The 13,946-nt window shown below is 40.8% G+C and overlaps 1 protein-coding gene across 16 annotated transcripts in view; it reads left to right on the top strand.

The window, feature by feature from the left end:
- Window positions 1-13,946, top strand: part of MICAL3 (microtubule associated monooxygenase, calponin and LIM domain containing 3) — a 158,881-nt gene that overhangs the window by 131,795 nt on the left and 13,140 nt on the right. For 12 of the 16 annotated variants that reach the window (XM_064421310.1, XM_064421315.1, XM_064421312.1 and 9 more), the window contains 3 exons: window positions 1,978-2,028; window positions 3,610-3,717; window positions 4,842-4,935. In XM_064421310.1, coding sequence (XP_064277380.1) covers window positions 1,978-2,028; window positions 3,610-3,717; window positions 4,842-4,935 — 253 coding nt within the window. Of the gene's footprint in view, window positions 1-1,977; window positions 2,029-3,609; window positions 3,718-4,841; window positions 4,936-9,674; window positions 9,726-13,946 lie in introns of all 16 variants that reach the window. The other 4 variants (XM_064421319.1, XM_064421320.1, XM_064421305.1 and 1 more) reach the window with 2 other exon arrangements.

Raw genomic sequence — 13,946 nt, 5'->3', positions numbered from 1 at the left:
AAATAGGAATTTTCTGTATTTACTTATCTCTCTTTTAATCTCTTTCCCTAGTTGGTCTAGATCTCATCTGAGAGGAAGATTATTTTGTTTTTATTTTATTCCCTTTTTTCTCTCCCCCTTCCATTCCCCCTTGCATGCCCTCAAGGCGTTTCATGAGAAATTCTGCATTTTCCAAGAGATGCAGAAGAATGAGGTACCTGGGGCCAGCAGAGGACAGATACCCAATACCTGGGGTTCAGATAAGAGTTACAGAGTTTTTGGTCTGCCTTGATAGTCATTTTTTTTCTATGCTGTGGCACTTAGATTTAAAATGGCTTTTACAGAAAGAAAGATCATATCTTTAAGCACAGGAGGGGATGATAAGTGATGGTGGCAGATGCCTGGAATCCTCATACTGAAAATATCTCACAAGCTCTGCCAAGGATCTGGTAGTAGTGTCTCGTTTTCACTCATTTGCTGTTGCTGAAGCTGCATTAAGAATATATTTATCCAGCATCTGCCTGTTTTCTTAAGAATAGTTTTGAGAATGTATTTATTTAGAGGATATGGATCTGAAAACTTGATTTACCCCATTCTGGTGCATCCTATCCAAGGATGTAGAATATACATGCAAACACTGGAATGCCTTGCTGTCAAAAGAAATGTAACCAAACTTCGAGTCTGACCAAGCTGGGTTTGTACTGGTTTGGGGTGGGAGTTGTATTTTTTAAGTTATAACCTGCCTGCTACTTTCTATGGGTAAGAGCTGACTTACTGTTTGCTACTTAACTTTTATGTGAACCCCTTCTCCAAACTGAAATCCTGTTCGTGCTGCTTTTTTGGTAATACAGTGAGCTTGCTTCCCAGACAGCCTGCTGTGTTTAGCCTGCTCTTTGTGATCAGCAGTGAATTAATTCAGTGTTGTTTATTGTGGTGTCTCTCAAGAGAAGCATCTTGTAAAGAATTCCTAACGTGAGCGCCCCGTGGGTGTTGTGTTTGTAGGTGTATTGTCACCATGTGTGTTTGTCATTGTTCCTGTACAGTTGTGGTATTGTGCTCAGGTGTTCACCACCACAGGTAGCTTGCTTTTTCCTGGAGCCTGCAAACGTGCTGGTGTTGTTCTCTGGCTTCTCGTTTGTGACTGGTTTTAGTTAATTGAATGTGAGAGTGCAAAATGCTGTCTGTTTGCCCAGAGTGGCACAATGCCTTCTGGACTTCATGACATGAGGGGAAATTTACCTCTCTTCTTAGCAAATAAAGATAAGTGCTTTACTTGCCTTCTATTTGAGCCCAGGGTAGCATAGAATGTCCTTGGCTAGAGTAAGCAGTGATTTCCCCCTTCTTCTCCTGCTTCTTTCCCCCTCCAATTTTAGCTTCTCAAGATCTTGGGAGGCTCTCCTTTTAGACAAGGAGGTTCCATTCCTGCAGGACACACAACTCACTCTGAGCCTATCTGGTGTTTCTTAGTTCATGAAGCAGTGAATAAGATTTATTATGTTGATTAAATATCAATTATCATTTCTATGAAACAGAGATAATTTAAAGCTATGGAATAAACACAACTCCTGGGAGAGACTGTAAATCAGAATGTAAATGGAGAGTTGTGTGACAGAGTAATACATGGTTTGCTGAGCCAGTTCAAACCAAATATGTTCCAGAAATAAGCCATTATTCCAAATCTTAAGCCTGAATTTCATACTCATACAGGTAGGCAAAGGCCAAATAATTCCTCTAGAAAAAGGTATTTCCAAGTAGACTGTATCTTCAAGGAGGCTGCCAAAATTAATTGCCTTCAGGAAAGTGCTAGAAACTTGATTTTGTGGCCAGAAGTTCCATTGTGCTCCATCGGTCTGGGTCACGTTCAGCATTTGCACAATTTCGTTTCATGTAAAAACCACTTTGTTTTATTACTGTGCATCTGTTTTCAATGTTGAACTGATTTTGCTTCATTTTGTGCATTTTTTTTATTTTTCTCCCTTTACCATTCCCCCTTTAAAGTCGATCTATGTACCACACGCCTTGGCATTCAAGAGATCATACTCGTCAAAGGTAGTGTCTCCCTTCCCACTAGTTGGCCATTGTTGCATTGCATGTCCCCCTGTACATTAACCTATTGAATCCATAGCTCCAACCACGTGTGCACTAACATCAACACTGACTGTGCATGCCTGAGATGTTAGCAGACATGGGCAGCAAATTCTTTGTAGAGGATGTCTCCCAAAAATGCATTAAGCTCCAAAATGTCTGGTTGGAATGCATGCATTTATCAGTGCGCCACTGTACAGTGATGTGGATTGTCTGTGAGCTTCAGAAGAAAATTGGTTTTCAAGGCACTTAAATATGTTTGCATATTCTTCTTTTTTAATACTTCGAATGTGAGTTCAAATGAATCATCACTCTTCAATCAGCAGATTTCAAAATTGCTGAGTTGGCTCAAATCTTAGTGAAATTCTGCATCAAGCTAAAATCAAGGCAGAAGTTGCTGCTTTCTGAAATTCTTATTGTCTTGTCTTTGCAGTCACAACAGTGTTACATGGGATAGAAATGTCATGTTCTGTCTTCTTGCCTTGTAATTTGAGTACCATCATGGATTTGTGTTTTCAAAAAAGAAAGAGTAAAATGTGAGCTTTTTGAAGCTTTAACAGTGGTGCTTGCCAATGACCTACCTGAGGGATTTTTAACTAAGCTGTAATCCTATCTTAAACTCTGTTCACTGAGAACCATCAACAGAAGTAGACTGAGCAATGTGGCAGCACAGAAACAAGATCAAGCAAATTTCAGGGTGGTCTGACATAACATTCTATTCTTGAAGTTGACTGTCCATGGAGGAGATCTCTTTCCAGAAGTGGAAGGCACATGTTTACAGCAGCCCCTTAAATCTTACATCCATGTACATAAGAAAAGAGGCTTTTTCTTCACTCTAGTTTACTTACTGCAGTTGTCAAGTTTTTTGACACTCTTAAAACTCTTTCAGAGAAAGCCTTTCTAGGCTATGCTGTACCCAAGTAGTGTATCTGGTAAGATCCTAAACCAGATTTCAGTATTGTTAGAAAAACATGTTCTTGAACTAGTTTCACTGACAGAAAAGAGGAAATAGCCTTTTATTTCTATAAACATAGCTTTTCCCCTTTTGGATGGCTTCTGTTGGTGCAATATTCTACATTAGTCTGTAGTAATTTCTTAGCTTACACTGCTGTAACTGTTCATGCAGACAAGCCTTTAGCCTCTTTTAAAATGAAATCAAGGGGACTCCTATCAAGATGAACCCTCTACGTGGTACTCATTGATTTATCTAAATCCATTGGCTAAATTTATTGAGAAATTAAATTTACTGAGAATAAAAACTGGTTTGATCTTTTGGAGAGGTTTCATATAGCAGTGGAAGGCAGGGGTGGGATGTCATAGAAAATCACAGCTTTGCAGCTGGCTTAAATGCTTCTTCACTCCTGATTTGGTCCTGAAATTGTTGCTCACTGCATTGTGAACACCTTTGCCTACAGAAGCTTGACTTTTGACACAGCCATGGCAAAGACAGAACACCTCCCTTCTGAGATTTTTGGAAGAGGTCATCCCTGCCCTCATATCCCTGAGCATGTAAATGAGATCTGCTGTTGTTTTTCCTTCCTTCAGAGGGCCTACACAGAAGAGGAGCTGAACGCCAAGCTGACGCGGCGAGTGCAGAAAGCTGCCCGCAGACAAGCCAAGCAAGAGGAGCTAAAGAGGTTACACAGAGCTCAGGTAGCGTCTCACAAGCCTCTTGTCATGGCACACAGACAGCTCTGTGTGAGAGCACCCTGATCCTGACATTCCTGTGGGGGTATCAGAACAGAATCCTCTCTGTCTACATGACTGCTCCTCTTTCAAATTTCATGTCATGCCACAGAGAAGCAAAGGATGGCTGAGAGTTTTACAGTGAGAAAAATCATGCCCATAGCACCTTTCTAGCAACCATCATGCACTGAATGGAACAGTGATACTCACGTAATGCCTGATGGAGCTGCACCTATCATTGCTTTGCTAGGTTATGCTGGTGGGTGATGTGTTATCAGATTAACCTTTAATTACCAGAGAGTCTGCTGGAAAACTGCTAACAGCATCTACAGGTGAGGGGATTTGTCAAAAACTCAAGGCAGGGGCTCAGCTGACTGAGTAGCATCACCTTTCAGTTCAGTGTTCAGGAAGATGATAGGAATTGTAGGAAATAAATTAATGTCAAGGTGTTTGCAAATTTACAAGTTAAGATACCACAGGGTGGGGAGGATGCTGTCACCAGAATCTGTGATACTTGCTGTTGAAGCAGTATCGAATGTGGGGAGCCCCCAACATGAGGAATGATTGGTATCTGACTCTGATTGATTCAGAAGGCTGAACAACTGCTTTATTAAAACTATACTATATTACATTAATACTATATTATAGCTATACTAAAGAATACTAAAAAGATACTAAAGAATACTAAAAAAAACCCCGTGACCGTCTCTAAACAGCCAGGACACAGCTTTGATCCAACAGGCCAAGGAATCAAAATCATCCTTAGTAGAATCTAATTGATAAATCACTTCAGGTAAATAATCGTCCTCACACATTCTACATGTGCAAAAATAACAGGAGCAGCAAGTAGAGATAAGAATTGTTTTCTCTTTCCCTGAGGTTCCTCGCGGCAATTCCCAGGAAATATCCTTGGGAAGTTGTGCCTGCCTGCTCTCTATGAAGAGAGCTGTAGCTACAAAGCTGGGTGTTGTTGAATACAAATACTTGTTTTTGAAAAGGCAAATCTGACTGAAATCTCTCAGTGCTGGCTGTGTGCTGCAGACAGAGCAGAATTGCTTTGGTGAGGTTCTGCTCCATTCTTCTCTGAACAGATTATCCAGCGGCAGTTGGAGCAAGTGGAAGAGAAGCAGAGGCAGCTCGAGGAGAGAGGAGTTGCTGTGGAGAAGGCCCTTCGAGGAGAAGCAGGTATCCATCACAACTTGGTTTGGTTTTCCATGTTTTCTTACCAAATGCTTGTGCAGTAATCCGTAGCTGTTTGGATTTTAGAGGCAATTGGACCTTTATAGCCTAGAGACTGATCCCAGTGTGAATCCCTTCTCCCTTTTCTGCTATCTTTTTGAGGCCTTGTTTTTCCTGTGTTTCATCTAATTCTGGGACTTCCCTTTTGGCAGAGACTTAGATAATTTACCTTTGCCTGAGTTAATTATCCAGCTACTACTAATGGCTGTTTCTGCATACTACTGGATCCTACAGCTGGAAAATTGCAGGGGTTTCACAGCTGCCATTCACACAGAGTTGTCACAGTGAGACAACCCTGTTTGTATGTTAAGGAAATAATTGTGGAATGGTGTGTGCTTTCTCTACTGTGTTGGATTATCAAGGTAGTGTCCTTACAAGGGACCATCACAGAACATCTTCCTCACTGCACAGCCCAGCACACTGGCTACTTCTGACAAAGTTGTGCAGAGCAGAAATGCACATGTGTACTGAAAGGTATCCATGTCAAGCTGTTAAAACAAATGTTGTGTGTACTTGAAATTAAATTAAATGAGTATCATCTGATCTGGCAAGTATGTAAGTGGAGGAGTACCTGGTTCAGATAATGCTGATCATAGTATGATGATTTGGGAAAAAAATCCTCAATTTGCAAGGAGTCAAATATCCAACAGGCAAATGCAGTGTGTGTATACCTGACAAGGCCAGGATGATGTGCCTGATCACAAGGGTCAGAGTTCAGAAATGGCAACAGTGGAACAGATGTTTGGAAAATGTTTGCTTGTCACTTGAAGAGCCACATCTCTGCCTCTGAAGATGGAGCTTGATTAAGCAGTGAGGTTGCACCAGAGAAAAAGTCTGTGGCTTCCTGCCAGTTATTACTCAGCCAGCATTAGGTATGTCTCGTACTCATAAGGGTGTGCCAAAGAAGCTGGACTGAATGCTCAGCAAAGCAAATAGGTGCTACAAGTGTGAAGAACAGTCTTGAGGACTTCAATATGTTTATGATCAGGATGTCTTTATTCATTTGTGGGATCAAAAAAATAGGCTTGTGCAAATGCCTGTCTTTGCAGGGCTGCCTCCTTCCTTATGCTGTGTCTTCCTGTCTAGCCCCACTCTGCTCTCTGGCCTGCCAGTTACTGGACTTACCTCCATTGTTTCCAATGGTTCTTTTAATGTTGCTTCTTTTCATCTGGAAATCAAAATAATCTTGATTATTGAGCTGCTGAATGACTTTCATGTAAGACATGCCAGCACAAGTGGGAAATCTTAGCAGCTGAGAGAATATTATTCTTAATATTATATAGAGTTTTCTCACTGAGGAATCATAGAATGTCTAAAACATGTTCAGAGAGGCCAGACTATGACCAAGTGTAAGAATTACAATTTTATATAGGACACTGCAGAATTTGGATAAATAGCTTCTCACTCCCAGCTCTCCCAAATGGAAGCAGTCTTAGATGAGTTTATGTATTTGTTAATTTCCTAGAAGAACTGTGACATTGTGGGTCCTGCTTTGCAAAAGGGATCTCTTTTCTTCAGGAAGTCTCTAGGCTATGCTTTGCTCTTGCAAAATATTTCTACCAACAGGTCATATGTTATGTTTGCAGAAGCTTAACTCTGACATAAAGATTTCACCAGAGAAGATTTCACCAGAAACACACCTTTGGGGTGGGAAAAGACAGCATGTTCTAATCTGTGATGACTAAAACACAAGATTATAAATAATTTCATGCTTCACCTGTCTAGGTCCTCCTGCATGGCCATAGAATCATTTAAGTTGGAAAATACTTCTAAGATCATTAGTCCAACAGTTAATCTAACAGTGCCAAGCCCACCATTAAACCACATCCCTAAAATGCCACATCTACACATCTTTTGATACTTCCAGGATGGGGACTCCACCACTGCCTTGGGCAGCCTGTTCCAGGGCTTGACAAACCTTTCCATGAAGAAATGTTTCCTAATATCCAATCTAAACCTCCCCTGGCACAACTTGAGGCCATTTCCTCTTGTTGTGTTACTTGGGAGAAGAGACCACCCCCCACCTGGCTACAGCCTCCTTTCAGGAAGTTGTAGAGAGCAGTAAGGTTTCCCCTCAGCTTCTTCTTTTCCAGACATTTTACATGTTTGCAACAAAAATAACTGAATTCCTTCTTTTTGAGATCTGTAGTATCACATTCCATGAAGTTAATTCCTGCCTGCAATATCCACTAATTATTCAAGAGGGAAGTATCATTTTTCTGTCATCTGCCTTGTGACCTAACAGTGACCACTACATTCGGCAAGGACTGCAGTGTAAAGGTGTGCAGTCATGCAGCTCTTGTCTCTGATCAGTCCCTCCCCTAAGGAAACTATGAAAACAAAAGTTCAAAAGGGAAAGGCAGTGTGTAAAGTGGTGTTGCCATCTAAAAAAAAAATATCTCTTTACAAGTTTGTACAAGGAGAAAAAATGGGGGAGCTTGAGAGGTGTTTGCTGTGCACTTACTTTGTCCACATAAATAGAGAAGGATTGCAGTAGAGCATCAAAATAATGGCTCTTCCATAGGCAGCAGCCAGTATTAACTGTTCCAGAACAATGTATGAGGCTCTGTAATGATGGGATTTTCAGGTTCCTTCCAGGCAGGGAAAGAAAAAAACACTTATTGATCAGCTTTTAAATATGAAGTTTTGGGTAATGTTAATAGTAGTTTCTTACTACTTAGAAATCCAGACAGAAGAAACAGAATTCTGTAACTTGCAATGATTCTTTTCTTCTTCTATTATAGAAGACAAGACCATCTGAACTCCTTTATGTAGTTTATCATCTTCTAACATAGTGCTTCTTAGTCATCTCTTCTGTCTGTGAAGAATTGCAAATTTTTCTTTTGTAGAGGTCTTCCACAAACTTTAATTCCTCAAATCTCTCACATCTGGACCACTTTCCATTTTTAGAAAAAAGTATTTTTCAGTTCAACTGCTAAGAACAAAAACCAGTTCTATAGATAAAAATTTATTTACTTAGAATAATTTTGTTTCTACTTTCTATCCATTTTGTATCATCCTTATTATGTTATTGGCAAATAACTTATACTGAGAAGATTGTTAATCAGTTTTTCACAGTGATGGCCTACTGTTTTCCTGAGAGATTACAGCTTTTGATCTTAGCAATAGATACAGGCAGCTCAATATTCTTTTCAGGAATTTCACACCTTATCTGCTATTTGTCAAATTGGAATATTTGTAGGGTCATACTTGCTCTTCAACTAATCAAACTCAGAAACATTTTGGAGGTCACCATCAAGTATGACAAAATAATTGTGCATTCTTGCTACCTTCTTGTCTTTTCTTTTTTAAATTTAGCTCAGCCTCAAGCATGGCACAGTTGCTCTTTTACTCTTTCAGAAGCTGAATGCTCAATGTAGTGATTCAGAAAATCTCCCAACCTATGATTACTTTATTGCCTTAATGTGTTCTCTGTGATTATCTTTGGTAATCTCAGCTTTGATAGCTGCATTCATAGCAGGAATGAATGATTAGGAGGGTAAGCTTTATTTCAAGAGGCAGTGTAAGCTCTGCTTCAGGGGGAGATTTGTCATACACAGGTGGTCTGAGCTGCTGTCATCCCTTGTTTTCCTTCCCTCCCTGCCCTCCTCCTATTGCATCATGAATGAAGCATTTTCTCAGTTTTCTGTGGTGTCCCAAGGGACACCTTGAGTGAGTTAATTAATGTAATACAGTATGACTAATGCAGCAGTACTTTGTATGATAGTGCATTCGCCTGTTTGGACATGCTAATGACTTGGATTTCCTCTGCGATTTTTTTTTGTCAATAATTAACTTAAAAATATGTCAAATCAGAAATTTCCTGAACCTTTCTTTTATTCCCTCTAGCATAAACCTTGATAGTCATTTTGAAGAGGTTGGAAAACATCTCCTGTCAGATCAGTACTGAAAAGTTTAAGAGCCACCTCTTTACATCAAATGAATCATATGCAGTGAGAAATGTTGCTCTCAGTACTTCCATCTGTCTGCTCCCAGTGAAATGTTCCACAGTGCTAGACTCGTGGTGCCCCTGTCTCTAGCAGCTGTGGAAATGCACATCTCTGTCCTGAGAACTGCTGTGCAGTTCTTCCCTGGCACAGAGACTGCATCAGCAGGAGCACACAATCCCATCTTCCCGAGTGTTTGCCATTCGTGTCGGCGCTCAGTCAGTGCCTCACCTGTGTGCCACACACCATCCTCCACTCACTCACCTCCAAGAAATCAACCCTTACACCTTTCCTGCAGCTGTCCTAAGAAATTACAGTTTCCTTCTGACACATTGCTCTGCTCCAAAGCAACAGGATTAATTCTGCTTTTCTCAGCAAGAACAGGAGAGACATCAGTGACAGGTACTGCTGCAAACACAAATAGGTGAAGTGTCTCTGTGTAAACTTCTTGATTTTCCCCCTTGGAAGTCCTCGCCTGCCTCCTGGAAATTTTCTCTTCATCTTCCCAATATATATGTTTGTGATATATTTGTGTGTACATATTTGTATATATACAGAGAAAGAGAGACATATAGTATTTGTGTATATATATGTGTGTGTGTGCCCACGTGTGTAGCTGCCTGTCTCTTGCTTTCCCTTTTTCTGTTTCTATGTCTTTCTCATATATTGCTTTGATTGTATGGGGCTAGGGTGGGTACCTGACTCAATAACTCTGTCTTCACCAATTCCTTGTTGTAGACTATTGGGGAGAGTCTTATTACAGTGACCTCATCGACTTGCATCTGGGTGGTATGTATGGCTGAACCTCCTGCTGGCACTAACCCTGCTGACACTCCTCCCCACCCTCCCTTCACCTACTTCTCCCATCCTTGGCTCACAAACAAGAAGAAACAGCCCTTGCACATGACTGATGATAGCAGAACCCCTTTTCCAGCTCAGGAACAGGAGATTCTGGCATGTTCCACAAAACATGTGTAAGGCTCCCTCTTCTATTTTTCACCATGCTGATTTTTTATAAATTTGCTTACTGTTTTCACTCCAGCCACCTTCCCTGCTAGCAGTGGAAGGTCGTTCTGTTTTTTTGCTTCTCCTTTGAAAAGTCCAGCTCTATCACTGAAGTTGTCTTTAGGAAAGTATTTTAAGGGGGACCGCAGAGCAAACAGCACTGTCAAGGATTAGTCATGCTGTTGCCTCCGTCTTGCCCTTCTGAGGCTTGTTTTTTCCTTCCAAAAAAGCCAGAGTGTGCTGCTGATCTAACAAAACGAAAATGTTCCCTCAAGGGACTTTGAAAACACTTGCAGATGGTACATATGTCTTCTTTCTTGTTTTGTCTTACTGTAAGGTTAAAAAAGAATTTGCTGTTGAGAGTTCCAGTCATTTTTTGCTGGAATCCAGATTGCATCGTTACACAACTATTAAACTTCTTGCTATGTTACTGCTTTAATACCCCATTTAGTGCTAAGCACACATTGCAGTGTTTAGTTCTCATTTTCACTTGGGAATCTGGTCATCACTCCATACCATGGTTCTGCCCTTGCTTTAATTAATGTTAACTTCCTGAGTCCCTTAGTAGGGAATTAACTTTTGGGTTGCAAATGACGTTTGATTAGCCTTTGCCATCTTGAAAATTAAAATTTCCTTGGCTAGTTTAACCACCCAAAATCTATTCTTATGAAGTGAACACATCTGTCTGTCAGCAGATCCAATAGAAAGCAAACTCTGCTCAGTTGCCTTGTTATCTGAGGGTCTCATTTAGTTTGTCTTTCAAAGTAGAAAGCTGCTTGATCTAAGCTGTATTTTTTTGAGGGACTGCATCACAGACCAGCTCTGCAGAGGGAAAGATCCACATGCTCTAGGCCTGATCCAGGACACATCCCTGGGAGTCTTCCCTGATTTTGTTGTGTTCTGTATTTGATCCTTGAAATACAATCTTGCCCAGATTTTTGACAGCCATTTTTCTCCTGCTCCAGGGAGGCTGTCCCACATAGTACCTACCTGTTGTGAATTACTTGTGGCACAATAGACTTTTATTGAAGGACATCCACCCGAGTTCAGAATATCCACCCAAGTGCAAGTTTCAGAGTGGAAGACTTTCCTCCTTAGTAGATCTAACTTGTTGCCCAGTTCCCTTGTGCTAATTTTGATGTGATAGTCCTCTGCTAGCCCTGTGCTTCATTCACTGTTCAGTCCCTCTGGAATTCTTTCCTGGGCTATCTCCTGCAGAGAGACTTTGAAATCCTCTTCCTGGTTTTACCCACCAGGGCTGGCCCATACTCATGATGTGCACAGGGTGGGAGCTGTAAAAGGGTTGATGCTGAATCACATTTAACAGACCCTTATCCCTATTTAATGCTGTCTCCACTACACCTCTCCCTCCTCCTGCCTCTGCTCCTAATGCCTCTTTAGAGACAGCGATCCCATCCAAATCACTAATAGTGGCTTTAAGAAAAGCAAAATAGTCTTCACTTAAAGGGACACTGTCACTTAAAAGAATTCATTATGCTGCAAAAAAAAATCTTAATTGGAAATAGAATTTGCCATTTATCTCTTTGCGTGTTTGCTTTTCCGTTTCTCTGAGCTCAGCCATCTCAGAGTGGTCATTTTTGAGCAGGATGCTTTTATTTATATGGTGACTCAGTCACTTGGGCTTCCAACAGTCAGAGGCAATATTCATGGTTATTTTAAAACCAGATGATACATCTTAAAACTCTGTCAAATTTCTGCTTGTCACAAAAACACTGTTTTCAAAACAAATTTTAAAGAAACTATATTGGGCAGTATCCCTTTAAATGCAATGAGCCAGTATAGCCTGGAGTATGTGGCTTTGTAGCATTATTTTGTTGCCTCCGTGTAATTTGCTTTAAATTTGCTTTTGGGGCTGCCAGAACACTTTTGCCAGAAGGGATACATTGCTCTGGTGATACTTGTCAGCTCAAGTAGCAGATACAGAGCTCAGCTTCAAGATTAACACGTCTGGGTAGAGAGTCATTAAAATCCCTGGAGGTTCTGCTGAGCCCTGCAGGCAGCTTGGATGCTGCTCAGTTAATTATTCTATCGGCAACCCATGTCTCTGAGGCATGGGCATGGCTCTAGCCAATAGAATATTAACAAAATTATAGAATATTAACAAAAATGGCAAAACACTTTGGAAAGTTATCTGTAAACTGGTAATATTAGTTTTTGCAGATTGCACAACAACTTCTGCAAGGGGAGTGGTAACTTCTGACATCCTGGTCAACTTCCAGTGTGTAGGGTTACAGATTGCTATCTTAACTAGTTCTGTTGCTCTGCTCAGATGTCATAATCCTCTCTTCCTGTTCTGAAATGTTTTGTACTGTTGCTGTAACGCAGATGTTTCATTTCATGCTACAGATGGTCACATTTCAATTCTGAGTAATTATTCCTGTGTGTATATTGTATGCGTGGTGTGGTTAAAAGAACATTACAAAGGTTGCAAAGTCAACTGAAATGAAGACTTTATATTATATTGATATATCAACAGAATTATAACCTTCAGATCCACCACAGAGAGCTGTATAATGTCCTTATGGAATAATTGGTAGCAACACTAGGTTGTCATCTTCTGGGTAGATCCTTATGGAGAGGAAATGGGAGACAATCAGTGGATTTTATAGATATCTGTTGGCAGCTGTGTAATAGTCTCAATAGAGACTTGAAAATGTGGATTCTGAGCCAGACAGTGGAAGGATGCATTGGTCTGGTGGATATATACTCTTTGTCCTTTTGTTCCCTCTTTTGAGACAGTCCTTGTCCTGATCCTGTCTTATTTCATCCAGAGCTCCTTACCCCGCTTCCATTTTTATTCTCAGGCATTTAATTTTAATCCTGCCTTCTTGACAAAGAAATCCTAGCATTCTACCCTTCAGCCATCCTATTTCTCTCCACTAGCTGCTCCTGGTCTCATCTTCCCACTGACACAGTCTCCACAGTCTAAATCCCAGCTTTTAGACTTCTTCCAAAATTTTTGGGCTCTGCTCCCTCTTCTGCCCAGCATTATTTGTTTGTAAATTTTAGGTCCTGCCTTCTTCTCAAATTTGCCTTATCCTTTTATCCCTTACCCTTTTCCCCCTCTCTTTTGTCTGTTTTCCATTAGTCACCTTGCCTCCTTAATCCCAGCCTTCATTCCTCCTAACCCAGTAGCTCCTTGTCTGCCTCTGGAAAGTACCTCTGTGGTTTCTTCAGTCTTCAAGTGAGCAGCTTCCTTTTCCATGCACCCAGCAGGGAATCATTAAATAAACAGCCACACACTTCCATCATGCTTTTTTCTTGGCTGGAGTATGCCAAGAGAGGCAAGAAGGATGTAGGGAAGAGAGCTGGGACGTTTGATAGAGTTGATTTCAGATACACACTCTCCCTTCTTGACAAGAGCCTTATGACATCAGGTAAACAGGGTAAGGAAGTGCAATTGTTTGGGGTTTTTTAAAATCTTTGTACTCTATTTAAAGTACACTCTGTGACAACCTCACCTTTTTTAAAAACTTATTTAAAACCTTTGAGCTTACTATGTCCTTTAAAGTCTTGCAGGTCTAACTCTGCAAGGCTGGAGTCTGATAGATTCAAGTGGGATCAGTCCTATTTCTTGTGATTGGCAAACACAGCTATTCTGAAAGGGGAATGGAGTTGTAAGATAAACATTGTTTTTGCAGTCTGCAGCCGTTTTTGACACTGAAGTGAATTGGTAACTTGTTTTCTTTGCTGTAAATTTTGAGCAGGAAAGAGCACTTGATAAGCACAACTTGTTAAGTACCAGTACTTGTTAGGCAATTGCCATTTACCTGCGTTTCTCTGCACACAAAAACAGCAGTCTTGGGAGACAGGGTCAGTGCAAGACTGTATTCATTCCGAGTGCATTCTGCAGTGCTTCAAGGTCTAGTAGAAGCAGAAGACTTCTCTGGAGTCATTTGTGTGTGTGTTCTGCTCCAACCACTGCTTTCCCCATTTTTTTTTTCCTTCCCTGCCTTTCCCCCACCCTCTTCTGCTGGATAAATA

Source organism: Passer domesticus, chromosome 5 (genome assembly GCF_036417665.1).
Source record: "Passer domesticus isolate bPasDom1 chromosome 5, bPasDom1.hap1, whole genome shotgun sequence".
In the NCBI taxonomy this organism is placed as follows: Eukaryota; Metazoa; Chordata; class Aves; order Passeriformes; family Passeridae; genus Passer; species Passer domesticus.
Note: the sequence above shows the minus strand (reverse complement) of the source record. Positions and strands in the feature narration are given on the sequence as shown.